The following is a 23,561-nucleotide window of genomic DNA, read 5'->3' as shown; positions in this document are numbered from 1 at the left end:
GCAACTTGCACTTCTTCTTTTTGTTTAATGGCGACTGACAAACAACGTTTCGATGCATTACCGCCACCGCCTGGAATAGAGTGTATTTCATGGCGCTTTTCGTATGTGCTCGATGTGAATCCTCGCTCTGGGGGCATCGTTTGTTAGGAAAATACGGAAGAGGATTAGGGCCACTGGAAAAAAAAAAAAAACAGTTCTGACTTTAATCTCAGAATTCTAAGATTAAAGTCAGAATTCTGAGTAAAAAAAGTCTGAATTCTGAGATTAAAGTCAGAATTCTGACTTTAATCAGAATTCTGAGATTAAAGTCAGATCTGTTTTATTTGTTTTCCAGTGGCCCTAATCCTCTTCAGTAGGAAAAGCATGAACAGTGGGGGCGGAAAAGTTTTGTCATTTGCTCCCCCAACACATTTTGTGTTCCTAAGGAATCTCCATTCAGTGAGGAAGAGGTTTTACAGTTCCCTGTAGGTTACCTTAAGAGGATTTGTTCATTGAAACACATTTTGAGTTTCTAAAACCTGTAAAAAAATAAATAAATAATAAAATAAATAAATTCTCACAAAAATTTCAACAATGGGAAGAGACTGTAAACATTTTAGGATTTTGAAGACTTCTGCATCTTGCAGTACACTCTCAGGGCAAACTCATATGCATGGCCAGATCTGGGTATGTAGGCAGTTGTTCTCCATGTCCTCCATTTGCAGACTGTTTTTGTACAATCGGATGGCTATTTCAAAATTTTCTTGGACCCCTTTAAGTACTCTAGCAGAGCAATAAGCTACTAGAACCTTCTTGCTGAAGGCCTCAGACAGCTCTTTTGATCTTACCTCAAATATGCCAAAATTGATGTTTTCCTGACAAGTTATTTCAGGCATAATATGCAATTGAATTGAACTGCATAACCAATGTTTATGTTTTAATCTTCTCAAACAGCATGATATGTGATTGGTATGTTTTGATTTTTTTTTTTGAAGTCATATCAAAGACATGGGCTGCACAGTGGAGCAGTTGGTACAGCTGTTGCTTTACAGCAAGAAGGTTCTGGGTTTGATTCCCGGCCCCGGTCTTTCTGCATGGAGTTTGCATGTTTTTCCTGTGCATGCGTGGGTTTTCTCCGGGTACTCCGGTTTCCTCCCACAGTCCAAAAACATGACTGTCAGGTTAATTGGCCTCTCCAAATTGCCCCTAGGTGTGAGAGTGTGTGTGCATGGTTGTGTGTCTCTGTGTTGCCCTGAGACAGACTGGCGACCTGTCCAGGGTGAACCCTGCCTCTCGCCCKGAACATTAGCTGGAGATAGGCACCAGCAACTCCTGACCTCACTAAGGGACAAAGGTGTAAAGAAAATGGATGGATGGATGGATGGATATCAAAACATGGTCCAAAAAGGTAATTAGCTTTGATTTTGTTGATTTTTCAGAGATGTGATAGTTGGGTCTGCCCTTATTAGGTTCTAAAGGTTTTTCTGTATCTTACAATGCCACAATGCCAGATAAAATCACACAACTTATCCGTCAGCTCCACCCTAAACAAGTATTCTATTTATTTTATGTCTAGGTTTTGCCAAGCAACAACAAGAAGGGAGCACCTGTCCTCTGGGTGATGGACTGCAGTTTTACCTGTCTTGGACAGGTTGTACTGAAATGTGAATTTCCCTCTGGGATTAATAAAGTATATTTATGTATTTATTCATTCATTCATTCTCATCAGACATCAAGCAGCCACCAAAACAGATTTACCATTTTTACAATGATTTGTTCACGGGATGTTACTTTTCTTTTCAGATATAAATGCTCAGAAGGGGCTGGGTGTAGCTTCTGGGCAGACTCACGCCAAAACAACAGACAAAAGGAAACTATCTAAAAATATTGACCTACCAATTCAAAATAAATAAATCAAATAAAAATAACTTACCTCCCAAACCATGATAAACAGGAGAATATCGGGGTCAAAATGAAAGGCAAACAAACTACTCAAATTATTCTACTATGGCACAATGTTGAGGATGTTCTGCAGAGACGCAGGTTCAGGTTAAATGCCTGAATGAGGAGGAATAGCAGAGTGCAGACGGCAGGCGGTCCACACAGTATCATCTTCTTCTTCAACTCATCCACATCTCTAAAAACACTCTTCCACAATTGTGGAACAATGAAATCTGTAAATATATAGGATATAATCAGCTAATTGCCACTACCAAAAACAGAAAAAGTTTAATCTAATTTAATGTCAGACTGAGAGGAAGAAAAAAGAGGTTTGTGTGTGTATGTATTTATCTGGATTACCTGTAACTCTTATGTTTAATGTCTAGTTTATAATTTTTCTAGCATAGTAAAGATGGAAAAATAACATCAGAAGAAACTTTAAGCTTTAAGTTACTTTGTTTTGGTTTGAACATAGAAAATGTTACCTTTTAACTAAATAATAATAGTAAAATTATAATGACTTATTGTCTGTCAATGAGGGATCGTATGGAAACCATTAGGTAGCAGATAAATCAGTGAACAAATAAATCTCTTTAAAAGTACTGAAAACAAGAAAAAAAATCAACAGACATAGAAACAGATGATTTATCATTAAATTAATGCAAATGGAGAAACATGCAATGTTGCAGAGTAATAAAAAAAATATAATAACTTTTTCCTATTGATTTCCTTCTGCCACTGCAGGTCACGACAGCAAGGCTGCATACAATCAGCGATGCAGTTCACGTTTAACACTGTTATTCACCATCAAAGCACAGAAGAGAAATTATATATTTACTTCTCACAATTTAAAACACACAGATATAATCGTTCAGCTAAAAGTCCTGCCAACACAACTTATAGAAGAACATGCTGCTTAGGCCTAACCTTCAGACATTAGATAGAGAAAAGACCATCGAGAAGCAAAATGTAGCTTCTTAACAAATGTGGTATTTGTTAAGAAATCTTAACAAATACCATTAAAGACATTTAAAAAACTATTCTTGTTTTGATTGCATAGAGCTTTACTTCCTTTTTTATTCATTTGATGATTTTCTTCATATTATTCAATAGATATCAGAATAACAGGAATTCGATCTGTTTTTAATACCATGAATTATATAATTACCCTGTTTTAGGCCTTTCAAGTGCTACTCTGAAAGGTAACCACAATTATTACACATATTTATTACAATATAATCAAATTTTGTAGCTTCCCAGAGGGCTATTTCTACAGTAAGACGTTATTCATCTCTTATAATGTTCCTGATATTTTTGTAAGAATATTTTTGTTAGATTTTTTTCTGTTTAATGTTTGGAAAGTTTTACCTTTTAAATGCAGCAGTGTCAGATTTAATACTTGTACATTCACTGTTTTCACACCATATTTTTGCCCTTCATTCAGAATCCATTCATCCAAGTTAAACATTTTCATCAAGGAGGACAGTCTGATATTCACAAATTAATATTATAAACCGTTCTTTCCATGTTCCTTTAAAGATTTAGTTAGTATGGCAACAATTATGATTTCATCAGAGGCTTCTCAGTTCGTTGTGAACGTATCCACTCCCTTTCAGTGTTTCAAACGCTACAGAGTTTTTGCTGTTCTTACAGAGTGTGTTCGGTGTAGACTGTGACATCTGCCAAATGTACTCTGAAATACTTCTCTTCTTCTTTTAATTGGTGACATGGCTTCATGCTCAGAAGCTGTGTCACCAGTTGAGGATGTTTCGAACGTGGCCCCACAGCCTGGTGATCCACAGGTTCACCCCCAGTTCTGTCAGGTACTGAATCTCTGGCATCAACATCTTACGACACGACTTCCGATGTGTTTTGTCCACATTCTTCTTTAGGTTATAGCCCATGATAGATTTTTCTCCTATTGGCTGCCAGGGTTGCATGTCCGTCTCCTGAATGCTGCCGGCTTCCACTGCATGGCCTCCCTCAATGCAGATCGATGCCATCTCTTTGTTTCTTTTCCTGAGTACTGCCACGTCTTTGGCCATACGCAGCCGTCCGTAGGCATTTACCTTCTTCCAAAACGTCTGGTTGAAGTGCTGGTATAGCTTCCAGTCAATGGCATTCCACTCAAGAGCCCTGGCCCTCAGCTCAGGGGTGAGTTTAGACACAGTGGATCCCTTGCGGGCATTGAGCTTGAAGAAGAGCAAGTCATCCATCTCCCAGCATAGAGCGTCTTTGAGCAGGATCAGCGATTCCTCAAAGTGTTCCACCAACATGACCAGATGGAAGCGCTCCGAGATGAATCTGATTCCCTCGTCTACCTGTGGATTCTCCAGCTCCAAAGTGTTGTCAAGTCCAAAGTCAAAGAACAGCAGGTTCTTGAGGTAGAATGAATTAAAGCCCTCTGGGTCAAAGTAGCTGTGTGGGTCAAGCAGGAACTCCGTCAGCTTGTCGTCACCCGGTATGGTCCAGGTAAAAGGCACTACCCGGCCAAAATAGTGGAACGATGACTCAAACAGTTCTGCCGGGTCTCTCAGAATGGTGATGTAGGATGTGTCTAAAGGAAGTAGTTTAGCCACTTCTGGAGCATTGAACCGCATGTGATTACAGATGATGTTGAAGCACATTCCAGGTTTGTAGTCTTTGACCTGGGAACGCTGGAAAAGGGACGGATAAAAGAAGTCGTTCCTGCTGTTGGGAAAGGCAAACTGAAGATGGTGTTTCTCTCCAAAACGGAACAGGATGTTGAGGAAAGTGCTGCTGGCCGTTTTGTGTGTCTTCATGAACATTATGTCCACTTTAGGAGAGCATGACTGGCTGGAGTTTTTTTGGGACATGTTGGTGGATATTTTAGGGTGAAGATGGGACGGACGATGGGCACAGGAGTACGGCACTGGGATCCTGCAGATAGAAAACAAGAAAAGGCTGAAAGGAGGAGATATTTGTAAAAAGTAACTATGCATACCCACTGAATCTTTAGATATTTTGCTACATTTGAAACAAAAGCTTCAATGTAATTCATATTATGTGACTGACCAATATGGTTGTCAATATAAAGTAGCTGTGGTAATTTATTATGTCTCTACCAGCCTATAGAGACTGAAATCCTTTTAAAAGAGCTCTAACTCAGTCAGACTGGGATTAAAACATTGATGCTGACTATTATTTAAACTCTTGTCAGGTGTAGGATCGTTCTTCTGAACTGCTAATAACGGCGATTGACGGGGCTGATCCAATGATCCAAAGCCCAACATTGTGTAAAACATTTTAAACAATGTTTTCTTCTGGAAGGTAAACCTCCATCCAAGACTCAAATCATTGGCAACCTTAAACAGGTTTCCTTCAAATATTTATCTGTATTTAGCTCCCGCCATTGTTCTTTCAATTCTGAATTTTAGACAATGTTTTCTTAAAAACTACGATACTCAAGCGCTGCAAGTCTTACTCAGGTGGGTTGAAGTGGGCTTGTTGGATGGGGAGACAGTAAAGCAGGATCATACAGCTGGTTAGAAGTGTTCCCAGGATGAGGCCTTTGCACATGGACCTCCATTGTCTCCTTTGCTTGCCAGCCATGGTCCAGTAGGTTCAAAGTCTACCTTGAAGAGACAGAAAGCAGTTTTGTAATTTTCATAACCTAATGAATCGGTGTTTTCTTATATTCTCATGTTGCTACAAGCTTGGACTTCAAACTCGTTATTACTGTTTGTTAAGTGGTTACTGCTAATAGGCGATAAGGCTAGAGAACACAATGACGTCGCTTTAAATAATTAACTCAGATCATTCCCCAGGGATTTAATTAGAAAGTGACTCCACATAGATTGCAATCTCGGTTCTCTGGTTTCGGAACGTCCTGAGACAGAAACATGACCGACTGGAAAAAGAAAAATTGCAATGTAATAGCAGAGACAAAGAGGACATTACGTTTCTAGTTTTTAGAAACTTGACTGAGTGGCTGTTTATGGTTTAGAAATAAGTCTAATTGAGGAATGATAAAAAGCAACAAATCATTCACATTGCAAATAGCAGCTCTGCACACAATAATCTTGTGGACTGGAGTATCGCCACGGGTCATAACTGAAGCTGCAGGGGAACATGAGCCAACATGAACTTCCAATTTACATTTCCATACAGCTGCCTTCATGGGGCTCAAGCAGTTTCACATAACCAGGAATCTTTCTGCTGGTGATGTGGGCAGCCAAATTATACGAGGTGACACAGGCTGCAGGTTTTAACTCAGTGGTTAGTAAAAAAAATAAATTATGGTGCTTGTGACCTGAAGTGTAGAGCCTTGTGTTCCCTATTAAAGAATAAATAATGCACTACTGTGGAAAATGATATATGTTCTCTCCTGCAGACTGAGGTAAGATGAGCTACCTGCTGACTCAGCAGAGCACGCCTGAAGATTTACAACTTTAGCTGACCCGATGGTAGCTCGACACAGAGCCATAACGTAGGGAATACACTATAGACATGGGAGGGCTTTATTTCCAGACTTTATTCTCTTTGTTTTATATTAAAAACCCTTTTATCAGAATGAGTTATCTGTATTTAGACTTTTATGTTTCTATTTCATGTTTTAACAAAGGTGTTAGCAAAGTATTTTTAAAATTGAAATTAATTCATTTGAATTCATTGTAGTTTGTGTAAATTGTAGAGAAGTTTTTCTTCCCTTGAGAATTTCTTAATAATGGGGGGAAAAATCCTGTCAGTCTTCAAAATGGTGTTGTTTTGAACACCAAAAAAAAAAAAAAAAAAATCTGGGTTTTTGACTTAACTAAGAACTACAGAACATTCTTGGCATAAATAATTTTCTTCTGTTTTGGAAATCAGCTTGTTTTAAAGGAAAACTGTTGCTGCCGTGCTTACCATGTAACTTACCGTGTAACTTATTGTTAAAAGTTGATGATGTTCAAACTGGCAGAAATTATTTATTTCTATTTTAACTGTTATTCAAGCAATGAAGGTTAAGATCTACATTGAGATTTAATCTAGATCCGGGTTTAAACCATGTGCATCTGTAAAGTGAGAAACTTTGTCCAGAGTTATAGCTACTCTACCGATCTAACCCAGTGGATAACCAGTGAGTGATTCCAAGTTTCTGACAGGGCAAAAAAGATCATTATAAAATAAAAATATGCTGTTCATTACTACATTGGGTCTGTTTTTAAAAGAAATCCCCAGAAATTACATACTTCTGTTTTTTTAAGTATTTTTATCTAAGAAATATAAACAGTAATATTTCAATACAGTAAAATTCAATTCAAAAATTCAAATTCAAAAATATTTTCTTAATCCCAAAGGGAAATTAAATGTTAAATAGAGATATGTCTAGTTTGTCTAGGTGTACACAAATAAAAGAAGGCTAAGATTAACATTTCTTTAAGAAATCACATCCATTTTCTGTGCAATTACTTGAAAAGGCTGTAAATTATCAGAAACATTGCAGTCTTTTTTACAAATTACACAAAACCTCAGCTATATATCTCAAAACATATGAGAGGAACTTCTTACCTTCATGCATTTACCCTAAGAGAAACAAGTGCACAAGACAGAGCATTCTTCAAAGTCGTCCTACTCCACCATGTTGTCCATCCATCTCCAGGTGATTCGTGGAAGACAATCTCCTTATTGAGGCTCCTCTTGTGTCTGATCTTAACACTCTCATTCTGACTCCTGTGATCGTCTCATCACGCGCCCGACGCCGCAGCTCCCATTCATCTATTTGCTGTTCCTCCTCTCCTCTTTCTCCCCCGTCACTCTGCGTGCACACCTGATGCCTCCGACCTGTGCTGCCTCCTCCCTTCACTTTCAATTCCAAAACTGATCCTGCTGAATAGAGCACAGCAGGGAGGCTCATGTAGACACCTGTGACGTCAAAGTCTCTCTGTCAGGGGACATGAACAAGTCGGTGAGCATGAAAAAAAAAAGAAGGAGTGCAGGGAGGGAGAGCAGGAGAAGGAGAGGGAGGAGAGAGGCCGTATATAGTCCCTATTCTGTGTCCACACACAGAGGGCTATTGAGTGTGGACACTGAAGTCTGAGCTGCATGCTGACAGGAGGAGTGGAAAAAGGCATAAAAAGGACAAATGCAGAAATCCAAAGAACAAAGGCACTAATTGTTCCAGCTGATCAAAACTGCACTGTCTATTGTCTGAAATGCTTATTTAGCAAGCTGGAGCTCTGCATGTGGTAGGATGAATAAACACAGTACGGCTTCTACATTTTGCACAACAGGAGCAACAAATTATATACGAACAAACACTTCCCTTTTCGTAATATCAGTAATCCTACCTGCAACTGCAAGTGCCTGCTGTTTAATCCTGTTCGGAAGTCAATACCGTCCTGAAATATTTTAGCTGATACGAGTTTTCATGTCCCATGAACTGTTTCGCATTTTAAAAGCATCACAGTATCTTAAGACTGTATGACATTATAGACCAAAAATAACTGTGAAGTGAAAGGAAAAACATACATTTAAAAAAAAGAAATAAAATTCACAATTTGAAAATCAGAAAATTGTATTGTACATATGTCTTTATCCCCCTCGGTGTACCCTAATTAAAATTCAGCATGACCAATTGGCTTCTCATGCCTTCAACACACTAGAATCCATGTATTTGTAATTTAGTGTCAACATAAACACAGCTCTGGTAATATAAAACTGAAAGTGTTTGGAAACCTAGCACTGCACATTACCCTGAATGCACCATCCACACACTGGAACATGGTGGTGGCAGCAGCATCATACAGCTGGAAGAGGAAAGTTGGCCAGAGCTGAAGGTAGATGGAGGTAACTGCAGAGCAATCCTGAGCGACGGACCAATAGCTAGGTTTGCCTGGAAGCAGAGAGTGATAATTACTAAAATCATACAGCCAGAGCTACAAAAGGATGGTTTGGATCAACACGTATTTATGTATTCGAATAGTCTGACGGTTCAGTTTATTTATATAGCGTCAGTTATATATGTCGTCTCAAGGCACCTACGAAAAAAAAAAATTCAGTTCAATCACACATTTATTCCAATTTATCAACCAATATCACTTAGTTATTTAAAGGACTTTAAAAGTTTCTATCTAAGGAAGCCCGGCAGACGGAATCGAGTCATTGACTTGTTGCATTCACTCCTGCTGTCAAAGCCCAGGATCAAGTCTAATTGAGAATCTGGGAGAAGACCTGAAATTTTATATTTACAGTCACTCTGCAGGTAGAGCTCTTTTTACAAAGAACAGGGAAAGATACATCTCCTTCCATATTTTCCTTTGAAAGGAAATGTGAACACAACATAAATTATGCCTTCCAGCATATCTATCACACTAAACAAACATTGGAGTCTGTGACCGTAACGTGACAAAATTTGCAAAAGCAATGAAGGTTGTGGGAATACTTTTGCAGGGCAAGGTGTTATCTGTGATGTGCAAAAGGCATAAGCCACATTTGTGGAAATGCTGTTCCTAATTATTTCTTGTGTAAGACAGCAGTATTTCAGTATAACATGAGCATTCCACTGCGGCTGACGAGTCTGTTTGGCTCTGCATGGCAGGATGTAGCAATATGCTGCCACAATGCCTCGCCCAGTGCAGTACACCCCAACTCCATCTCCCGTTTACCGAAGCTGGGATCTGTAGAAGACAGACTCGATCTATGCTGCCCATCCCACATTCGTCAAGCCGGAGCACAACACTGCCCCTTTTGTTCCACTGGGAATGCCTCTGCCTTCAGGCGCCCCCACCAAGTGTCAGGTCGAGACTCGAGCAGGGTGGGCATGCGTGGAATGCGGAGCCGGGTGTAAGCAGCGTTAGGAAGCTGGGGAGAGTGGAGTGTGATGGGCGAGCCCACTGCCCTCAAGATCAGAGCTGCTCATCAGAGGGTGGAAGGCCTGATCCCCATTCGTCATCGACGCCCACCGCTGCTGGCGTAGACCAATCAATGAATGAGTCCCGCAGCACAAGCACAGTGACCTCAGCCTCGGCCCACTGCTCCAGTGGGAACTCTTGTGATTTACTGCATCTTCTCAACATCTGTGCACAGCTGAAGGAGGCAAAAGAACAAGACCGTAAACCCATGGCTTATTTTCATAATTAATCATTTAGTACAGGGATTCTACACACACACTATTTCAGATTCTTATTTTGAAAAAGTTCTATAAATTTTGAAACATTCTGGGCATTTTATCACAAAACAAGTGCCGATTCATCTTTTATTTTCCACACAGTTATATCCAGAATAACGTCAGTGTGTTAACAAAAAAAAAAAGTGAGTAAAGCTTAAAATTTTAATAGCTTTTATATCCATTCAGCCAAATCAACTGGGAACGCTCCATAATCTATTCCCATGCAGATCATGATGAAAAAATGTGTTGTCATTCAACAGAAAGTGAGAAAAAAATTTATTAGTTGGCTCAACAAAACAGCAGCGTCTGCATTTATTTAAATTGAAAAACACAAACTGCAAAAATATTTAAGAAATTCTTTAGGACTTAGCTTTCCTTTGAATCGATTTATCTACAAACAGCAGCTCATAAATGTTGTCTCAAGGCACCCTGATGAATGAAGTTCAATTAATTAAGTAAATTACAAGTCTATTACATATTCAGTTGGATCCTGGGTAGAAAACAATACTTCATTTTTTCACTGAACTATTATTTAGCTGTATTATCCATGTTTCTATGAGCTGCTTCTCACTTGTGTTGCCTGGAACTTAACATCTTCTGGAAATGGGCCCATTTTCCAGCTCAGGACATTGAATTTCACTTCACAGGTCCTCTGGAGTTCTTGGGTTTGCCTCAGAAACAACACATTTAATATTAAACCCAAATGTTTTCTATTGGGTTCACTTCATGAAGTTTATCTTGTCGATTTGGAGCCAAAATGGGTTTTGCTTTGTGGTGTGTTAGGTTCAGTCTTACTGGGAAAAAACTGTTTAATAGCATCTCCTCCTTTAGTCTAAGACAACAAAACACTAAAGCATTTTGATCCATTTATTCTGATCCCTTAATTCCTGGTTTGAGAAGAAATCATTTCAGTATTTTTTGAGAAGCACCTTATATTATTGTTTTAAATTCAACATTTGTGGCTTCTCCGTCAGACTAAATTCAAAAGCTTCATATACAGTGGTGTGAAAAAGTGTTTGCCCCCTTCCTCATTTCCTGTTTTTTTGCATGTTTATCCCACTTAAGTGTTTCGGAACATCAAACCAATTTAAACAATAGTCAAGGACAACACAAGTAAACACAAAATGCAATTTGAAAATGAAGGTGTTTATTACTAAAGGAGAAAAAAAATCCAAACCATCATGGCCCTGTGTGAAAAAGTGATTGCCCCCCTCGTTAAAATATACTATAACTGTGGTTTTTAACACCCGAGTTCAATTTCTCTAGCCACACCCAGGCCTGATTATTGCCACATCTATTTTCAATCAAGACATCACTTAAATAGGAGCTGCCTGACACAGTAAAGTCCACCAAAAGATCCTTAAAAGCTACACATCATACCGAGATCCAAAGAAATTTAGGAACAATTGAGAAAGAAAGTAATTAAGATCTATCAGTCTGGAAAGGGTTATAAAGCCATTTCCAAAGCTTTGGGAATCCAGCGAACCACAGTGAGAACCATTATCCACAAATGGCGAAGACATGGAACAGTGGTGAACCTTCCCAGCAGTGGCCGGCCTCCCAAAATTACCCCAAGAGCGCAGCGACGACTCATCCAAGAGGTCACAAAAGACCCCACAACAACTTCCAAAGAACTGCAGGCCTCACTTGCCTCAGTTAAGGTCAGCGTTCATGCCTCCACCATCAGAAAAAGACTGGGCAAAAATGGCCTGCATGGCAGAGTTCCAAGAAGTAAACCACTGCTGAGCAAAAAGAACATTAAAGCTTGTCTCAATTTTTCCAAAACACATCTTGATGATCCCCAAGATTTTTGGGAAAACATTCTGTGGACCGATGAGACAAAAGTGGAACTCTTTGGAAGGTGTGTGTCCCATTACATCTGGCGTTAAAGGAACACGGCATTTCAGAAAAAGAACATTATACCAACAGTAAAATATGGTGGTGGTAGTGTGATGGTCTGGGGCTGTTTTGCTGCGTCAGGACCTGGAAAACCTGCTGTGATAAATGGAACTATGAATTCTGCTGTCTACCAAAAGATCCTGAAGGAGAATGTCCGACCATCTGTTCGTGAACTCAAGCTGAAACGAACTTGGGTTCTGCAGCAGGACAATGATCCTAAACACACCAGCAAGTCCACCACTGAATGGCTGAAGAAAAACAAAATGAAGACTTTGGAGTGGCCTAGCCAAAGTTCTGACCTAATTCCTATTGAGATGTTGTGGTATGACCTTAAAAAGGCCGTTCATGCTCGAAAACCCTCTAATGTAACGGAATTAGAACAATTCTGCAAAGATGAGTGGGCCAAAATTCCTCCAGAACGCTGTAAAAGACTAATTGCAAGTTATCGCAAATGATTGGTTGCAGTTGTTGCTGCTAAGGGTGGCCCAACCAGTTATTAGGTTTCGGGGGCAATCACTTTTTCACACAGGGCTATGATGGTTTGGATTTTTTTTCTCCTTTAATAATAAACACCTTCATTTACAAATTGCATTTTGTGTTTACTTGTGTTGTCCTTGACTATTGTTTAAATTGGTTTGATGTTCTGAAACACTTAAGTGTGACAAACATGCAAAAAAACAGGAAATAAGGAAGGGGGCAAACACTTTTTCACACCACTGTAATTGTTTTAGTTCTGATAAATGAAAACCTTTTCACTTTCTTCTAATTACTGGCAGTCTTCAAAGTCTTTGATTCACTAAAACAGTTTTCAGTTTTCATCCTCTTGTTTCCATTTTCCCATTTTTATTCAATGTGCAATAATAAATAACTGTCTGTCTGTACAATAATAAATAACTGAGATGACCCCATTTTCAGTTTCTTTTAGGCTTTCCTTTGTTCTTAAAAAACGATTAGATGTTGGTTTTTCTAAAGAATGAATGACCTCGCTGCTTGAACTCCACTATGTAATCATTTTCCACCTTATCGCGTTTCAAATAACTCAGTCACAATCTGCAGCTTGCAGCTCGTGACTGCAGGGTCTGTCGTTTTTGTATTACTGTGTTACAACTATTAAACATTTTCTGTGTAGAAATAAACATGCATTGGAACCACGATGTGAAACGACTGCCACCAGATAATGAAAAAATTAAATAAAATTTGTTGTAAAATAAGCAGATCTGATGGATGTTGAATAAGTTTTTACTTTAAAATGCAAATCACTTCAAACAGACATAAAAATGTGGCAAATGTTCTACAATGTAGAGTAAGAAAACTCAAAGTTGACAACAATTGGCTTTAAATCAATAATTACACAGTCAGCATATGAAGCATCCTTGATTTCTGTATAAATGCATACATGAGGCCAATGCAACCAGACACAGAGGTGGCATGTGCTTGAAGCAGAGAGCTCACAGATGCAGTTTCAGGTTTTATGAAATGCCAACTTGCCCCACTAATTCATAAAGTTTTATACATAAAGTCAGGTTCAGACTAAATCATCAAAGGAGTTATTTTCTTGCTTTTTTCTTCTTCTTGGCTTTCTCAGCATCATCATGTGCTTTCCTCTTGGCAGCAAGCTTGTTCGCCTGTTAGAGGAGATTGATTCGTGTTAATGAAAAAGAGAAAATACCAGCTTTACAAGAATTTCAGGGTCGTGAACTGTAGGGGTCATGGCCAGGTGTGGGTGTGATATGAACAGCAGTCAGATAGTACGGCGAGACATTCCTGGATAAAAACTCAGTTTTAACAGTAAGGTACACAAGAGATAAAAAAGCAGAACAATGTTTCTTTTTTTTTCACACAACTAAACAGTCCTATCAACTAGAGAATTTAAACTATGGAGAAGAAAAGCAAACTAAAACTCACCTCTCTGACTTGTCTCTTCTTTCCAAACATGATCTTGTCATACAGGTACTTCTCCTTTTTCTTCATCATCATGATGGCCAGACGTTTTTCCTCTGCCTTCTCCTCCTGCTCCAAGCGAGCGCGATTTTCTGCCTTCACTTTTCCAGGCGTCACTTTAACTTGAAGAGACTAAAAGGCAGAGAGGAACATGTCAGAGAATCCAAAAACTTTTTCTGGGGGGAAAAAAAAACCCAGAAGGACAAATATTTCTTACCTTCCCCTGAGATCTTTGCTCCTCCATCTTTTTGAGGTTCTTCTCTTCAGCCTCCTCTTCATCATCTTCCTCCTCTTCATTTTCATCTTCTTCCTCTTCCTCCTCTTCATCTTCCTCTTCTTCCTCATCTTGTTGAGCTATACCAGGAAAAAAAAAAACATGTACCCCTTTAACATGATAAAACAATAGATTGCTGGTTTTCAGTCCGTATTCAACAGAAACATTTCACATTAAAATGAGTTTAACTGGTCTGAGGGATGGTTTGGATGTTTTTGAAGGGATTTTTTGTGAAAAAACAATGATTATTAAAAATAAAAACTTTGTGAACTTTGTGATAGAGAGCCAAAAATGGATCAGAGTGCCACACAAAGTTGGTCCAGGGGCCACAAATGGCCTCTGGGCCACACTTTGGACAAAACTGCTGTTAAAATAATCCTGTGGTTTTCTGAATGAAACAGATTTCATCATGTACAAAGGTAAACAAAAACCTCTAAAAAGTAATTATACATTTTTTAAATCCTACTGTTCCTACAATTTGAAATCAGGAGTGAAATCAGGAGTACAATATTCTCCACAACAAATCATTTGAATACCACCTGCTAAAGTAAACCAGTCTTCTGATTGAGGACATGCATTTTTACCATAATAAATTATTCTAACAAATAATCCTTATTAGGTAGGAAACATAGCTGCCTTTTGATTTCAAATAACGGCATTTGGGTAAAGTTTGCCATTTTCGTTTAAAATCTTTTGACAAACAGTGAAACTACTGAAAAGCTGAAGGTTAGCACTCAGCTGCATCTTTCATCTTTTAGCAACTATAGCTTAATAAAGGGTGTTCTTCTTGTGCCGTGTTTACAACTAGTAATAGTCCTTCATGAAGTACGTCTCAGAATAAATTTTCCAAGTCACTCCGGATATTAAAGCAGACTTGACTGAGACAGAAAGGTAATAAAGCAAGAGAGATTAAATGACCAGAAATGTTCAGTGCAAGAGGCCCACCGTGAAGGCTCAGGGTTCCTCTGAGATGCTATACAGGTCACTTCATTTTGAATGGAGGGAAGAGGCAGCAAAAAAAAAAACCCTCCAGAGCTAGTTCCCTTCAAATGTTTCTGCAGCACAAATGTTACTGGGTGAAACTGAGTGGAGGTCACTGCCATCTAACTCCATCAAAACAAACTTCTGGTCCATACCAGGTTTCTCTCCTCGCTGCAAGGCCATTATCTTCAGCTTCTCTGGGGGAACATAGTCTCCTTCCTTCTCTTCCACAAATGGAGACAGGTGAGGAGGCAGAGTCACTCCGAGAAAGTAGTCCTCCACAGGCAGGCGCATTTTAGTGTTGACACTGTCATACACCCACTGGGGCTGGATGTAGTACCTAGAACAGCAGCAGAAAAGATTAAATTATAAAAAGTCTCTTTGCTGAGAAGTTTTTAATTCAGTCTTGAAAGTTCAAAGCACAGGATAGGATCGTTAGACTTTCAAAAATGACAAAGAAGAGCTTTAAAGGAGCTACTGTGAAGTGAGTAAGGGGTTTATTGGTTATAATCAGATGTTTCTGATGCTTTAAACGGCAACAGAAGCCTGGAAGTGATGAAACAAATGTTTCCTTTACCTGTTCATGTACTGTTTGTCCACATTAGGTCTGTCAACAATCTGATGTGTGATAGTCTCATCCGTGACATCATACGTGCTTCCAATGCAAACAGATTTATCCCAGGACACCTCACCACCGAAACACCTGGAAACACCAAGATTTAAATCCTTTTAAATTCTGACAAAATGCTCAAACGCCGCTTTTCAAACACTAAACTCTGACTTAGTAGCATTTTAACAGAAGCAGACGTTCGTTGTCGGCTTTACTACCCTGTGGCTTTAGCAACGTTGTGTCTTTCTCACCTGATGACAAATGCCAGCGACTCTCTGGGCACTTCTCTGTTGATGAAGAATTTGAGCCCCTCAAATATCTTTTTCTGGGTTTCCAGCTGTTTCTGCTCTTTCTCCCTGGCTTCCATCTTCTCCATGTCCTCCTGAGGACAAAACACAGTTCTCATGGTTTTTATTCACGAAGCCTTCAGTAGAAGACAATAGACTTAAAGTTATGTTTTTCTACCTATATTTATTACTTATTACATTTGAATAACTAGTTGCATTTTAATAGTAATGTAACAAAAAAGAATGAATCATTAGTCATTTAGACCAATATTTATCTTATTTTATCCAGAGAAACTTCTTCTAGCCTATAAATTATGGAGTGCTTATACTTAGAACAGGAGTATCTAGTTTATATATTCAGGAATTAGAACAGACTTAGAATCCAGAGAAAATGCTTATTACCTTAAATCAAAATCGTTAGAATAAGAATCCAGAGAAACCCCTAATAGTTTATAAATCACGGACTACTTATTCCTAAACATGGGGTTGTTTTCTTTTTTCTTCTTTTGCCCTTTCCTTTGGTTTGTTGTTTTGTTGTATTTCCATCTAATTCATGTAAAGCGCAATGAATTGCCTTGTTGCTGAAAATGTGCTATATCAATAAAAAGACCTTGTGTGACTCGTGATGTAAAAATAACATCTTTGTTCTGATCATCCCGAACTAACACACAACCATGTGTGCAAAAGATCTTCAATAAACCAAAATAATGGAATCCCAACTCCATTACGCATCATACGCGTAAAACAAACAATTTCACTAAACTTACAGTGCTTTGTCGAATTATTTAAAGATGGGAAATATGATGACCTCCATCGGTCAAAGGAGCGTTTATGATTGTTGAAACTCCTAAAATCGAATTAAGAGCGGTGTGTTGCCTTGTGAACTGGAAGAAAAGTGGGACACAATCATCTTTGATTGATGTGGTGGTAAAAAGAAAAAAAATGCCAAAGAAACTCTTGAAGAAAAGGTTTTAGTTTGCGAAAAAACAAATAAGACTCAGGAGCAATAGAAGGTCCTGTGATGCGATGAGTCCAGATTTACTCTCTTTCAGAGCAACAATCTGGGGCTTGACAGACCATGAGTCACTACGCAGAAGCAAGTGGGCAAAAAATAAAGATCCAAACTCAACTTTTCAGATTTTATTGACATAAAAATCTAAAATCTCTCAAAATCATTCCACTTTGAGGGGGTCGATGGCGTAAAATCACAATAAAACACAAAGTCTGAAGCTGCAAGCTCAAAATTTCAGTGCCCGGGAACATAATTGCAATGCACTGCAAGCTGTTATTTTTTATTGCCCACCATTGTTTTGTGGGACGTTGGAAGGCACAGCGGAGGCCCTAGGAGGGATTATTCCTGAGTTGGTGAAATACATGCAGCATGTAATCGTTCCTAAAAAAGTTTTGCCTGTTCATGGAAAGTCCCTGTGGTGAAGCAGGGCCCACTGGTTGATCACTTCAAATCATTTGGGTAAAACAAGCTTCTCAAGTGAGAACTCCTGTTCATAGCAACCCAACATAAAGCTGTAAATCCCTAGTTAGGCGCTGCATCTCCAAGAGGTGTCAATCCTCCACTGAAAAAATGTCACCTTCCACCTCTGAGATTAATTACTTCCTAATGGCGTGTACGTGTTTTGATATTTCCACGAAAGACGTTTGTTTTTAACATCTCTCTAACAACCAAGAGTATTGTGGTATTTTGTATTCTTACCTCTTCATCAGGAAACTGATCGAGTTTAGCCTCCTCCTCCTCTGAGGAAACAACACGTGCCAGGCTGGAACTAAGAGCTGAAAGTTTCTGCAGAGAGGATTAGACATAAAATCAGTTCATCGTAACTATTGATACATTTACAATTTAACTTAAGAAAACTAAGAAAAACACAAGCATCTGTCCAGATGTTTGCAGGTAAAACTGTTAATTAAAAGCTTGAAGTGGCAAATGGTGCTTATACTGTCAAAATATATATAAAAAAGAATAAATGAATAACTGATCTGGTGATGACTGAAAACTTTACAGTTTATCAAAGAAGATGGACTTACCTCAGTGTGGCTCTCTGAAGTCATGGCATAGTCCTCTTCATCGACTTCTTTGAGCTCTGATTCTGCTTTACTATCCAGCTGCAGGGAGCGAGGAAACACTAGCTGAGTTCACGCTGGACATATATTTGCATTATTTTAATTATAGGGGCTGTAGAAATCCCTTGAAGCTTTTAGAGTCAGATACCTTTGGAGGGTACACCAAGTTGAGAGACTGGTAGAGTCTGAAGTTGACAAACCCCAGGAGAGTCGTATACAACTCTGTGAAAGTTGCCATGACTCTGTAGTCGACATCTGTTGGGTGCTGGAAGAACAAAAACCTTCAGCTTCACAAGAATTTAGAGTTAAAAAACAAAAGTTCAATCACAATATCTCACTCATATGAAACATTTGTTGTATCTATACATATAGATACAGCAGAAGCATTGATAGAGTTTTTAACTAAATGTATCCACTTTGACAAAGTGGACCCTTTAAATATTAAGTTTTTATTCAAGACATTGTCACAAACTTGTTTTAATTTGAATCTGGAAACGACACCTCTCATGAAACGTAAAACCTGAACACTTTTTTTCTGCGTTTACAGGAACACACTTCCATAATTACTGAAATAGAAACCTGCTTTTGACTTTTATAACAATTCAGTTTCATGAAAGGCTTCTTTTAGTCCATTTTGTGGGTGAATTTACTCAAACAGCCAGACTGGGACATGTTGTCGACTGTTTTAAACATCCTTATAAACAGGTTTTGTTACAGTAGAATAGCTAATTTAACCGTACTCAAACTATCCTTGCATCTTATTTGTGAAGGTCTCAGACAGTGTTTTTGATCTTACAATGATTTTCACATCCACTTCATGCTGTGTTACAACACTCTGCACCTGATGTGACATGTCTGTCAGCAATTAGCTACTTTTACATGGAATAAATATTAGGCAGGCTAAATTATTCTACAACAGATACTGCATTTATTACAATACAATTTACTGACTTTTTTTTTTAAGTCAGTACTAGACTCTACATTAAATATCCCTAAGCCAGCAAACAGGGTACTGAATGTTTCTTTTTCACATGACAGTATGAAAGGAGTTTTACTTTTTTGACTTGGCTTTTGTCACAAAAAAACTTTGCAATAAACTGTCCAATTCATCTCTAAAAAAAAGCTGTATGGTCAAAGGAAATCTGAAATGACTGCATTAAAAGCCAACGCAGCACAGAAAAACTAAAAGTTAGTTTAGGGAAACCAAAAAGATTGATTAAGCTGAAATGATTGAGTTAAAAAAAACATTTAAACATCTTGTTATCCATTTCCAGGTTATGCTTATAGGACATGCCAACTTTTTCACTTGTTAGCACAAGCTTTACAAGACTATTTTGAGGGTTCACATAACAGTAACTTAATAGTGAAGCTTTTTCTTGTCCAGGCAGAACTTTTTAATTGAATTCACGGATGGGCTGACTTAATCAAGCTACGCAAACACACAACATCAGAGAGGAGAAACCGATGCTATCTGCATATAATTGCAGCAACTGAACAGGATGGGACCATGACAAAGCTAATTGTAGTTTTCTTGCCATGTTTGATGACTCAGCATCTCACGCTGACAAAGGTGTCCCAACCTTCATTTCAATCCCACAATAATAGCATAACTGCTTATTAGCATAACCTCTGTGGGCAACAAGCAGCCATCTGCACTTACATCATGGGAGAACTGATATGGCACCAGCCATGTAATGAGCTGTCCCATGACCTCAGCTTGGTAATATATTCCCTTGATGGAGAGGAAAACCTATGAGGAATAAAAGCAAAGCGTTTAGATAATGTTTAATAGATGTTTATAAAACCATAACGCCCCCGCCCTCCACTTGGTCTTCAGGAAAAACTGTCACCTTTCTGAGCGCACGAGACGCAATCACATAGTTCATCCACTCCACAGTGAGGCGCCTGCACAGCTGGATTGTCTGCACATGACATTTCCCTGTTCGGGCGAACGTGGAGAACAAAAAACCCATGCAGAGGGCGTCGTCGATGTCACGCAGGGCGTCAATAAAGGTGGGGTACCTGCCAAAAAACAGCAAAACCAGTAAGACGCTAAATGCACTCGCTGTAGACAGTGGATCTGAGATGTACACACCTGTCAAAATACCAGCGTAGGAAGATGTAAAAAAAAAACCCCAAGTAAAAAAAAAAATAGTTAAATCAAAAATAATTTCAGGTTTTAATTGGATACAATCCAATCCAACTGAAATCCCAATTTTTTGAAAGGGAATAAAAGTTCAAAAACCTGGTAGTGCAAGTGTACATACACATCCTTAAGCCAACACATTTGAAGCATCTTTTGGTTACATTTCAGCATGCAGTGTTGTTCTCTGGTAGGTGACAATCACCTTGAACTGTAAATATCTCTCAGCTGTGCCTTTCAAAACTTCTCCAAATCTCTCAGCTTGTTGGAACAAGTCTTGACAACAGAACTTCTTAAGTGAGTCCACAGATTTCTCCCAGGTTCTGGCTACAACATCCCAAACTTTATGAAGCTATTTTGCAGATCTGGATACTTAGACCAACAGTAATGCCAGAAAATTATAAAGCCTATGTCTTTAGCTGTACAGCAGGCAGATTTTGATCAAAAGCTGAATGGCATCTGGAAGCATCACTATCCAACTATCACTAAAAGATTTCCGTGACCTAAAACAAAAAATTGCAAACACCCATAAAATTGTTGCTCATAATTAAAGAAGACCTAGAAACTGTACAACTCTGCCATCTGCTGACTAAAGTTAGTTCCTCAGGGCCCAAGTTTGCCAAAATATATAAAATTTAATAACTGTAAAATAATATAAGCTACATGTTGTATGGAAGACATTTGTATATGGTGGTACATGTGCAGATTGTTTAACTTTCAATAAAAATAGCACAGTGAAAACATATTTTGCAGGTTTGGAAATTAATGTTTTCATGACTGTAAATATATAATTTACATTTGTCTACTTAATAAATCAAGAACAGCTAAGAGGTGTTGCAACAGATAAAATATAGACAAAGATCTCAAAGCAGGCAGGGTTTTATGATGCAACAATCAAGACTTTTTAAAGCAGCATAAAAGACTGAAGCCAAAGTTGAGGACCAGAGACAAAGTCTTGCAAGATTGGTTGGAACTGATCTACTTGGAAGAATTATTTATTTACACAAATAAGGCAGAGAATGTATAAGACAGAGAATGGTGAGCGGAAATATGGCAAAATATTCTCTAAACTGATGAGACATCTTAAGCCTTCAGCTGAATGCTTTAAACATCTGTAAACAGATTGTTTACAAATGGAAAGACAGCAGTTCAAAACTGAGACCCTGCAAGCAAAAGTGAAGCACGTTGGATGGCTCATAGCTCTCCAGTCTAAGCAGAATAACTGTTTTCTGTTTTGCTTAAACTTTTCTAAGCCATATTTTTTGTCCTTTTTCTTAAAACTGACTAAATCTAATTTAAGCTGACACCCCAGATCTAACCTGCTTTATCCCCCCACAATGAGTATGGAGAATAACTTTCCTACCTTTCTTTCACAATGTGGTCCAATTTATAGGCTGGCTTGTTCTCTTTCAGCCTTTCAACAGCAGACCACTCTGTTTTTCCATAAGCCCTCCTTAGTTTACGCACAAAGATCTGTTGGAAAAAGAAAACACTTTAAGGGTAAATTTGCCGTTCTGTGTGGGGGTTTCAATTCAATAAAATTACTGAAAACTATTGTTAATATCAGACTCACAAAGACGAGTAGAACACAAAAAATGTTTGAACTGGGAAGTTTTTTTTTTCTTGATAAAGTTATAAAATAAAATTAATGACAGATAATCAAATATTATTAAATACTTCAGATTTTAGCTTGAGGCTTGTTGAAAACTTGAACTTCATTTAAATACCTTGTACTCTCTGAACTTGGACACAATTGGCTCATGCAGCAGAAACCGGATGTCTTTGAGCAGGTAGAAGGTCCTTGGAGCAGTGGAGCCTTTGTTCACCTTCTTCTTGTGTTTCGGCTCATGTGGATAAATTCCTTTAAGGATGCACAGCCGCCTAAAATTCAATGGGAAGGATTTTTAAAATACATTTCTAGAGTTTATTAAGTCTACATGCACATCTAAAATGTAATGAATGAACAGAAAATGGTTTACAGCTAGATAACATTTCACAGTCATCAATCTTTATAGTTAAGAGGGCTTAATAAAGCAAAATAAAAGATAATTAAATAAAAAGTTAACTTTACCACATCAGTGGATGGTTGCTTAATTTATCAATGCCATCTGTCTTCTACTCATGAGATGATTTCAGTCAGTTTATTGTGTGAATCAGAAAGCCTAATGCCTTTATTTTAAATTGTTTTTCAATCAAAAGAAGTCTCTGTTCAGGAGTGTGTATCTCAATGAAATTTAACTCAACGTAATAAGTTATGGAGCTCATGAAAGACAGTCATGAGCTCCATAATGACATTTTCAATTTTTTTATTAAACTAATACAATTAAGTGACGCTAAAAACAGAAGGGATCGTGTCACTGCTGGACTCCACCGCACAGTGTTTAAGAACATGCTGAACATCACATACCTGAAGTCAGGGAGGCTCAGCATGAGCTTCTTTCGTGCTCTGTTCCTGGTGATGTAGTTGGTGGCAGAGCCCCGCTCATACTACAAAACAATAGAAAGTCATCTTTAACTCATTTAATCCGTATGCTCCTGATCAGATTCAAGAGAAACTTTACTTTCGTATACAACTCAGACTAGTCGACGGTTTGTGACTCTGAAAACAAACTTTAGCTAGCCCTGCTAGCCAGCTACCCCGATAATTGTTTATTTTAGCGTTATTGAGTCTGGCAGAAACGCTTACCTTTTTCTTCTGAAGACCCCCCATTTAGAGACTTGTTGAAAACTTGCTGTCACTCCACAGCACTGAAAGAAAATCTTATTTACTGAAACAAATAACAAGCTAACAGATGGACGCTACGCCGCAGCTGCACGTGTTGTCTGACATGCGCAAGGAGTTACACCTAAACGTAAGCAGCAGGACCCAGGGGTTGACCGTTATCCGCCTGAACGCAATATTACGTATATAAATAACTTTAATGTTTTAACGATGCTCTGTAGTAAAGTTATGAATGTACTTAGATAAAACCTATACGTAATATTAAACAATGAATAAAAAACATATTTTTTAGTTTCAGAAAAAAATATAAATATAATTTAATCAAGTTAATCGATTTAGACGTACGTGTGCGTGCGTGTCACTTTTTCCCCTCTGAAACTAGCCCTTGTATATTCACATTTCTTAGGTCAAAATTATCAATGATGGTTAATTTTACTATTTTAAACTTGCTCATGGATGTTAGTCCATTCTGTAAAGTTTTATCTTCCTGACAGGATAAAAATGACAGTGATTTTTTAAATATTTATACTGATGATGTGTTGAGTTAACCTTGTACTGCTAAGAGGTGGTGTAGGAAGGCAAAATGAATTGAATTTAT

The 23,561-nt window shown here is 38.3% G+C and overlaps 2 protein-coding genes across 4 annotated transcripts; both read right to left on the bottom strand.

Annotated features, from left to right (window-relative positions):
- Positions 1-2,551: 2,551 nt before the first annotated feature.
- Positions 2,552-9,173, bottom strand: gal3st1a (galactose-3-O-sulfotransferase 1a). 3 transcript variants are annotated; one of them, XM_017306483.1, is made up of 4 exons: positions 8,616-9,173; positions 7,432-7,749; positions 5,366-5,516; positions 2,552-4,821 (listed from the first exon to the last, which is right to left on the bottom strand). In XM_017306483.1, the coding sequence occupies exons 3-4, from the start codon at positions 5,491-5,493 to the stop codon at positions 3,672-3,674; spliced, it is 1,278 nt and encodes a 425-aa protein (XP_017161972.1). In that variant the 5' UTR covers positions 5,494-5,516; positions 7,432-7,749; positions 8,616-9,173; the 3' UTR covers positions 2,552-3,671. The 3 variants fall into 3 exon arrangements, with proteins under 3 accessions (XP_017161972.1, XP_008416955.1, XP_008416954.1); XM_008418733.2 differs by lacking the exon at positions 8,616-9,173 and having other exon boundaries at positions 5,366-5,512; positions 7,432-8,414; XM_008418732.2 differs by lacking the exon at positions 8,616-9,173 and having other exon boundaries at positions 7,432-8,410.
- Positions 9,174-13,150: 3,977 nt separating this feature from the next.
- Positions 13,151-23,109, bottom strand: pes (pescadillo). Its single transcript, XM_008418731.2, has 15 exons — positions 22,928-23,109; positions 22,649-22,728; positions 21,969-22,122; positions 21,605-21,714; positions 19,949-20,120; positions 19,759-19,848; positions 18,247-18,363; positions 18,063-18,140; positions 17,734-17,820; positions 15,987-16,117; positions 15,703-15,828; positions 15,281-15,465; positions 14,088-14,224; positions 13,835-14,002; positions 13,151-13,554 (listed from the first exon to the last, which is right to left on the bottom strand). The coding sequence occupies exons 1-15, from the start codon at positions 22,949-22,951 to the stop codon at positions 13,477-13,479; spliced, it is 1,737 nt and encodes a 578-aa protein (XP_008416953.1). The 5' UTR covers positions 22,952-23,109; the 3' UTR covers positions 13,151-13,476.
- Positions 23,110-23,561: the final 452 nt, after the last annotated feature.

Source organism: Poecilia reticulata, linkage group LG9, assembly GCF_000633615.1.
Source record: "Poecilia reticulata strain Guanapo linkage group LG9, Guppy_female_1.0+MT, whole genome shotgun sequence".
Taxonomy (NCBI): Eukaryota; Metazoa; Chordata; class Actinopteri; order Cyprinodontiformes; family Poeciliidae; genus Poecilia; species Poecilia reticulata.
Note: the sequence above shows the minus strand (reverse complement) of the source record. Positions and strands in the feature narration are given on the sequence as shown.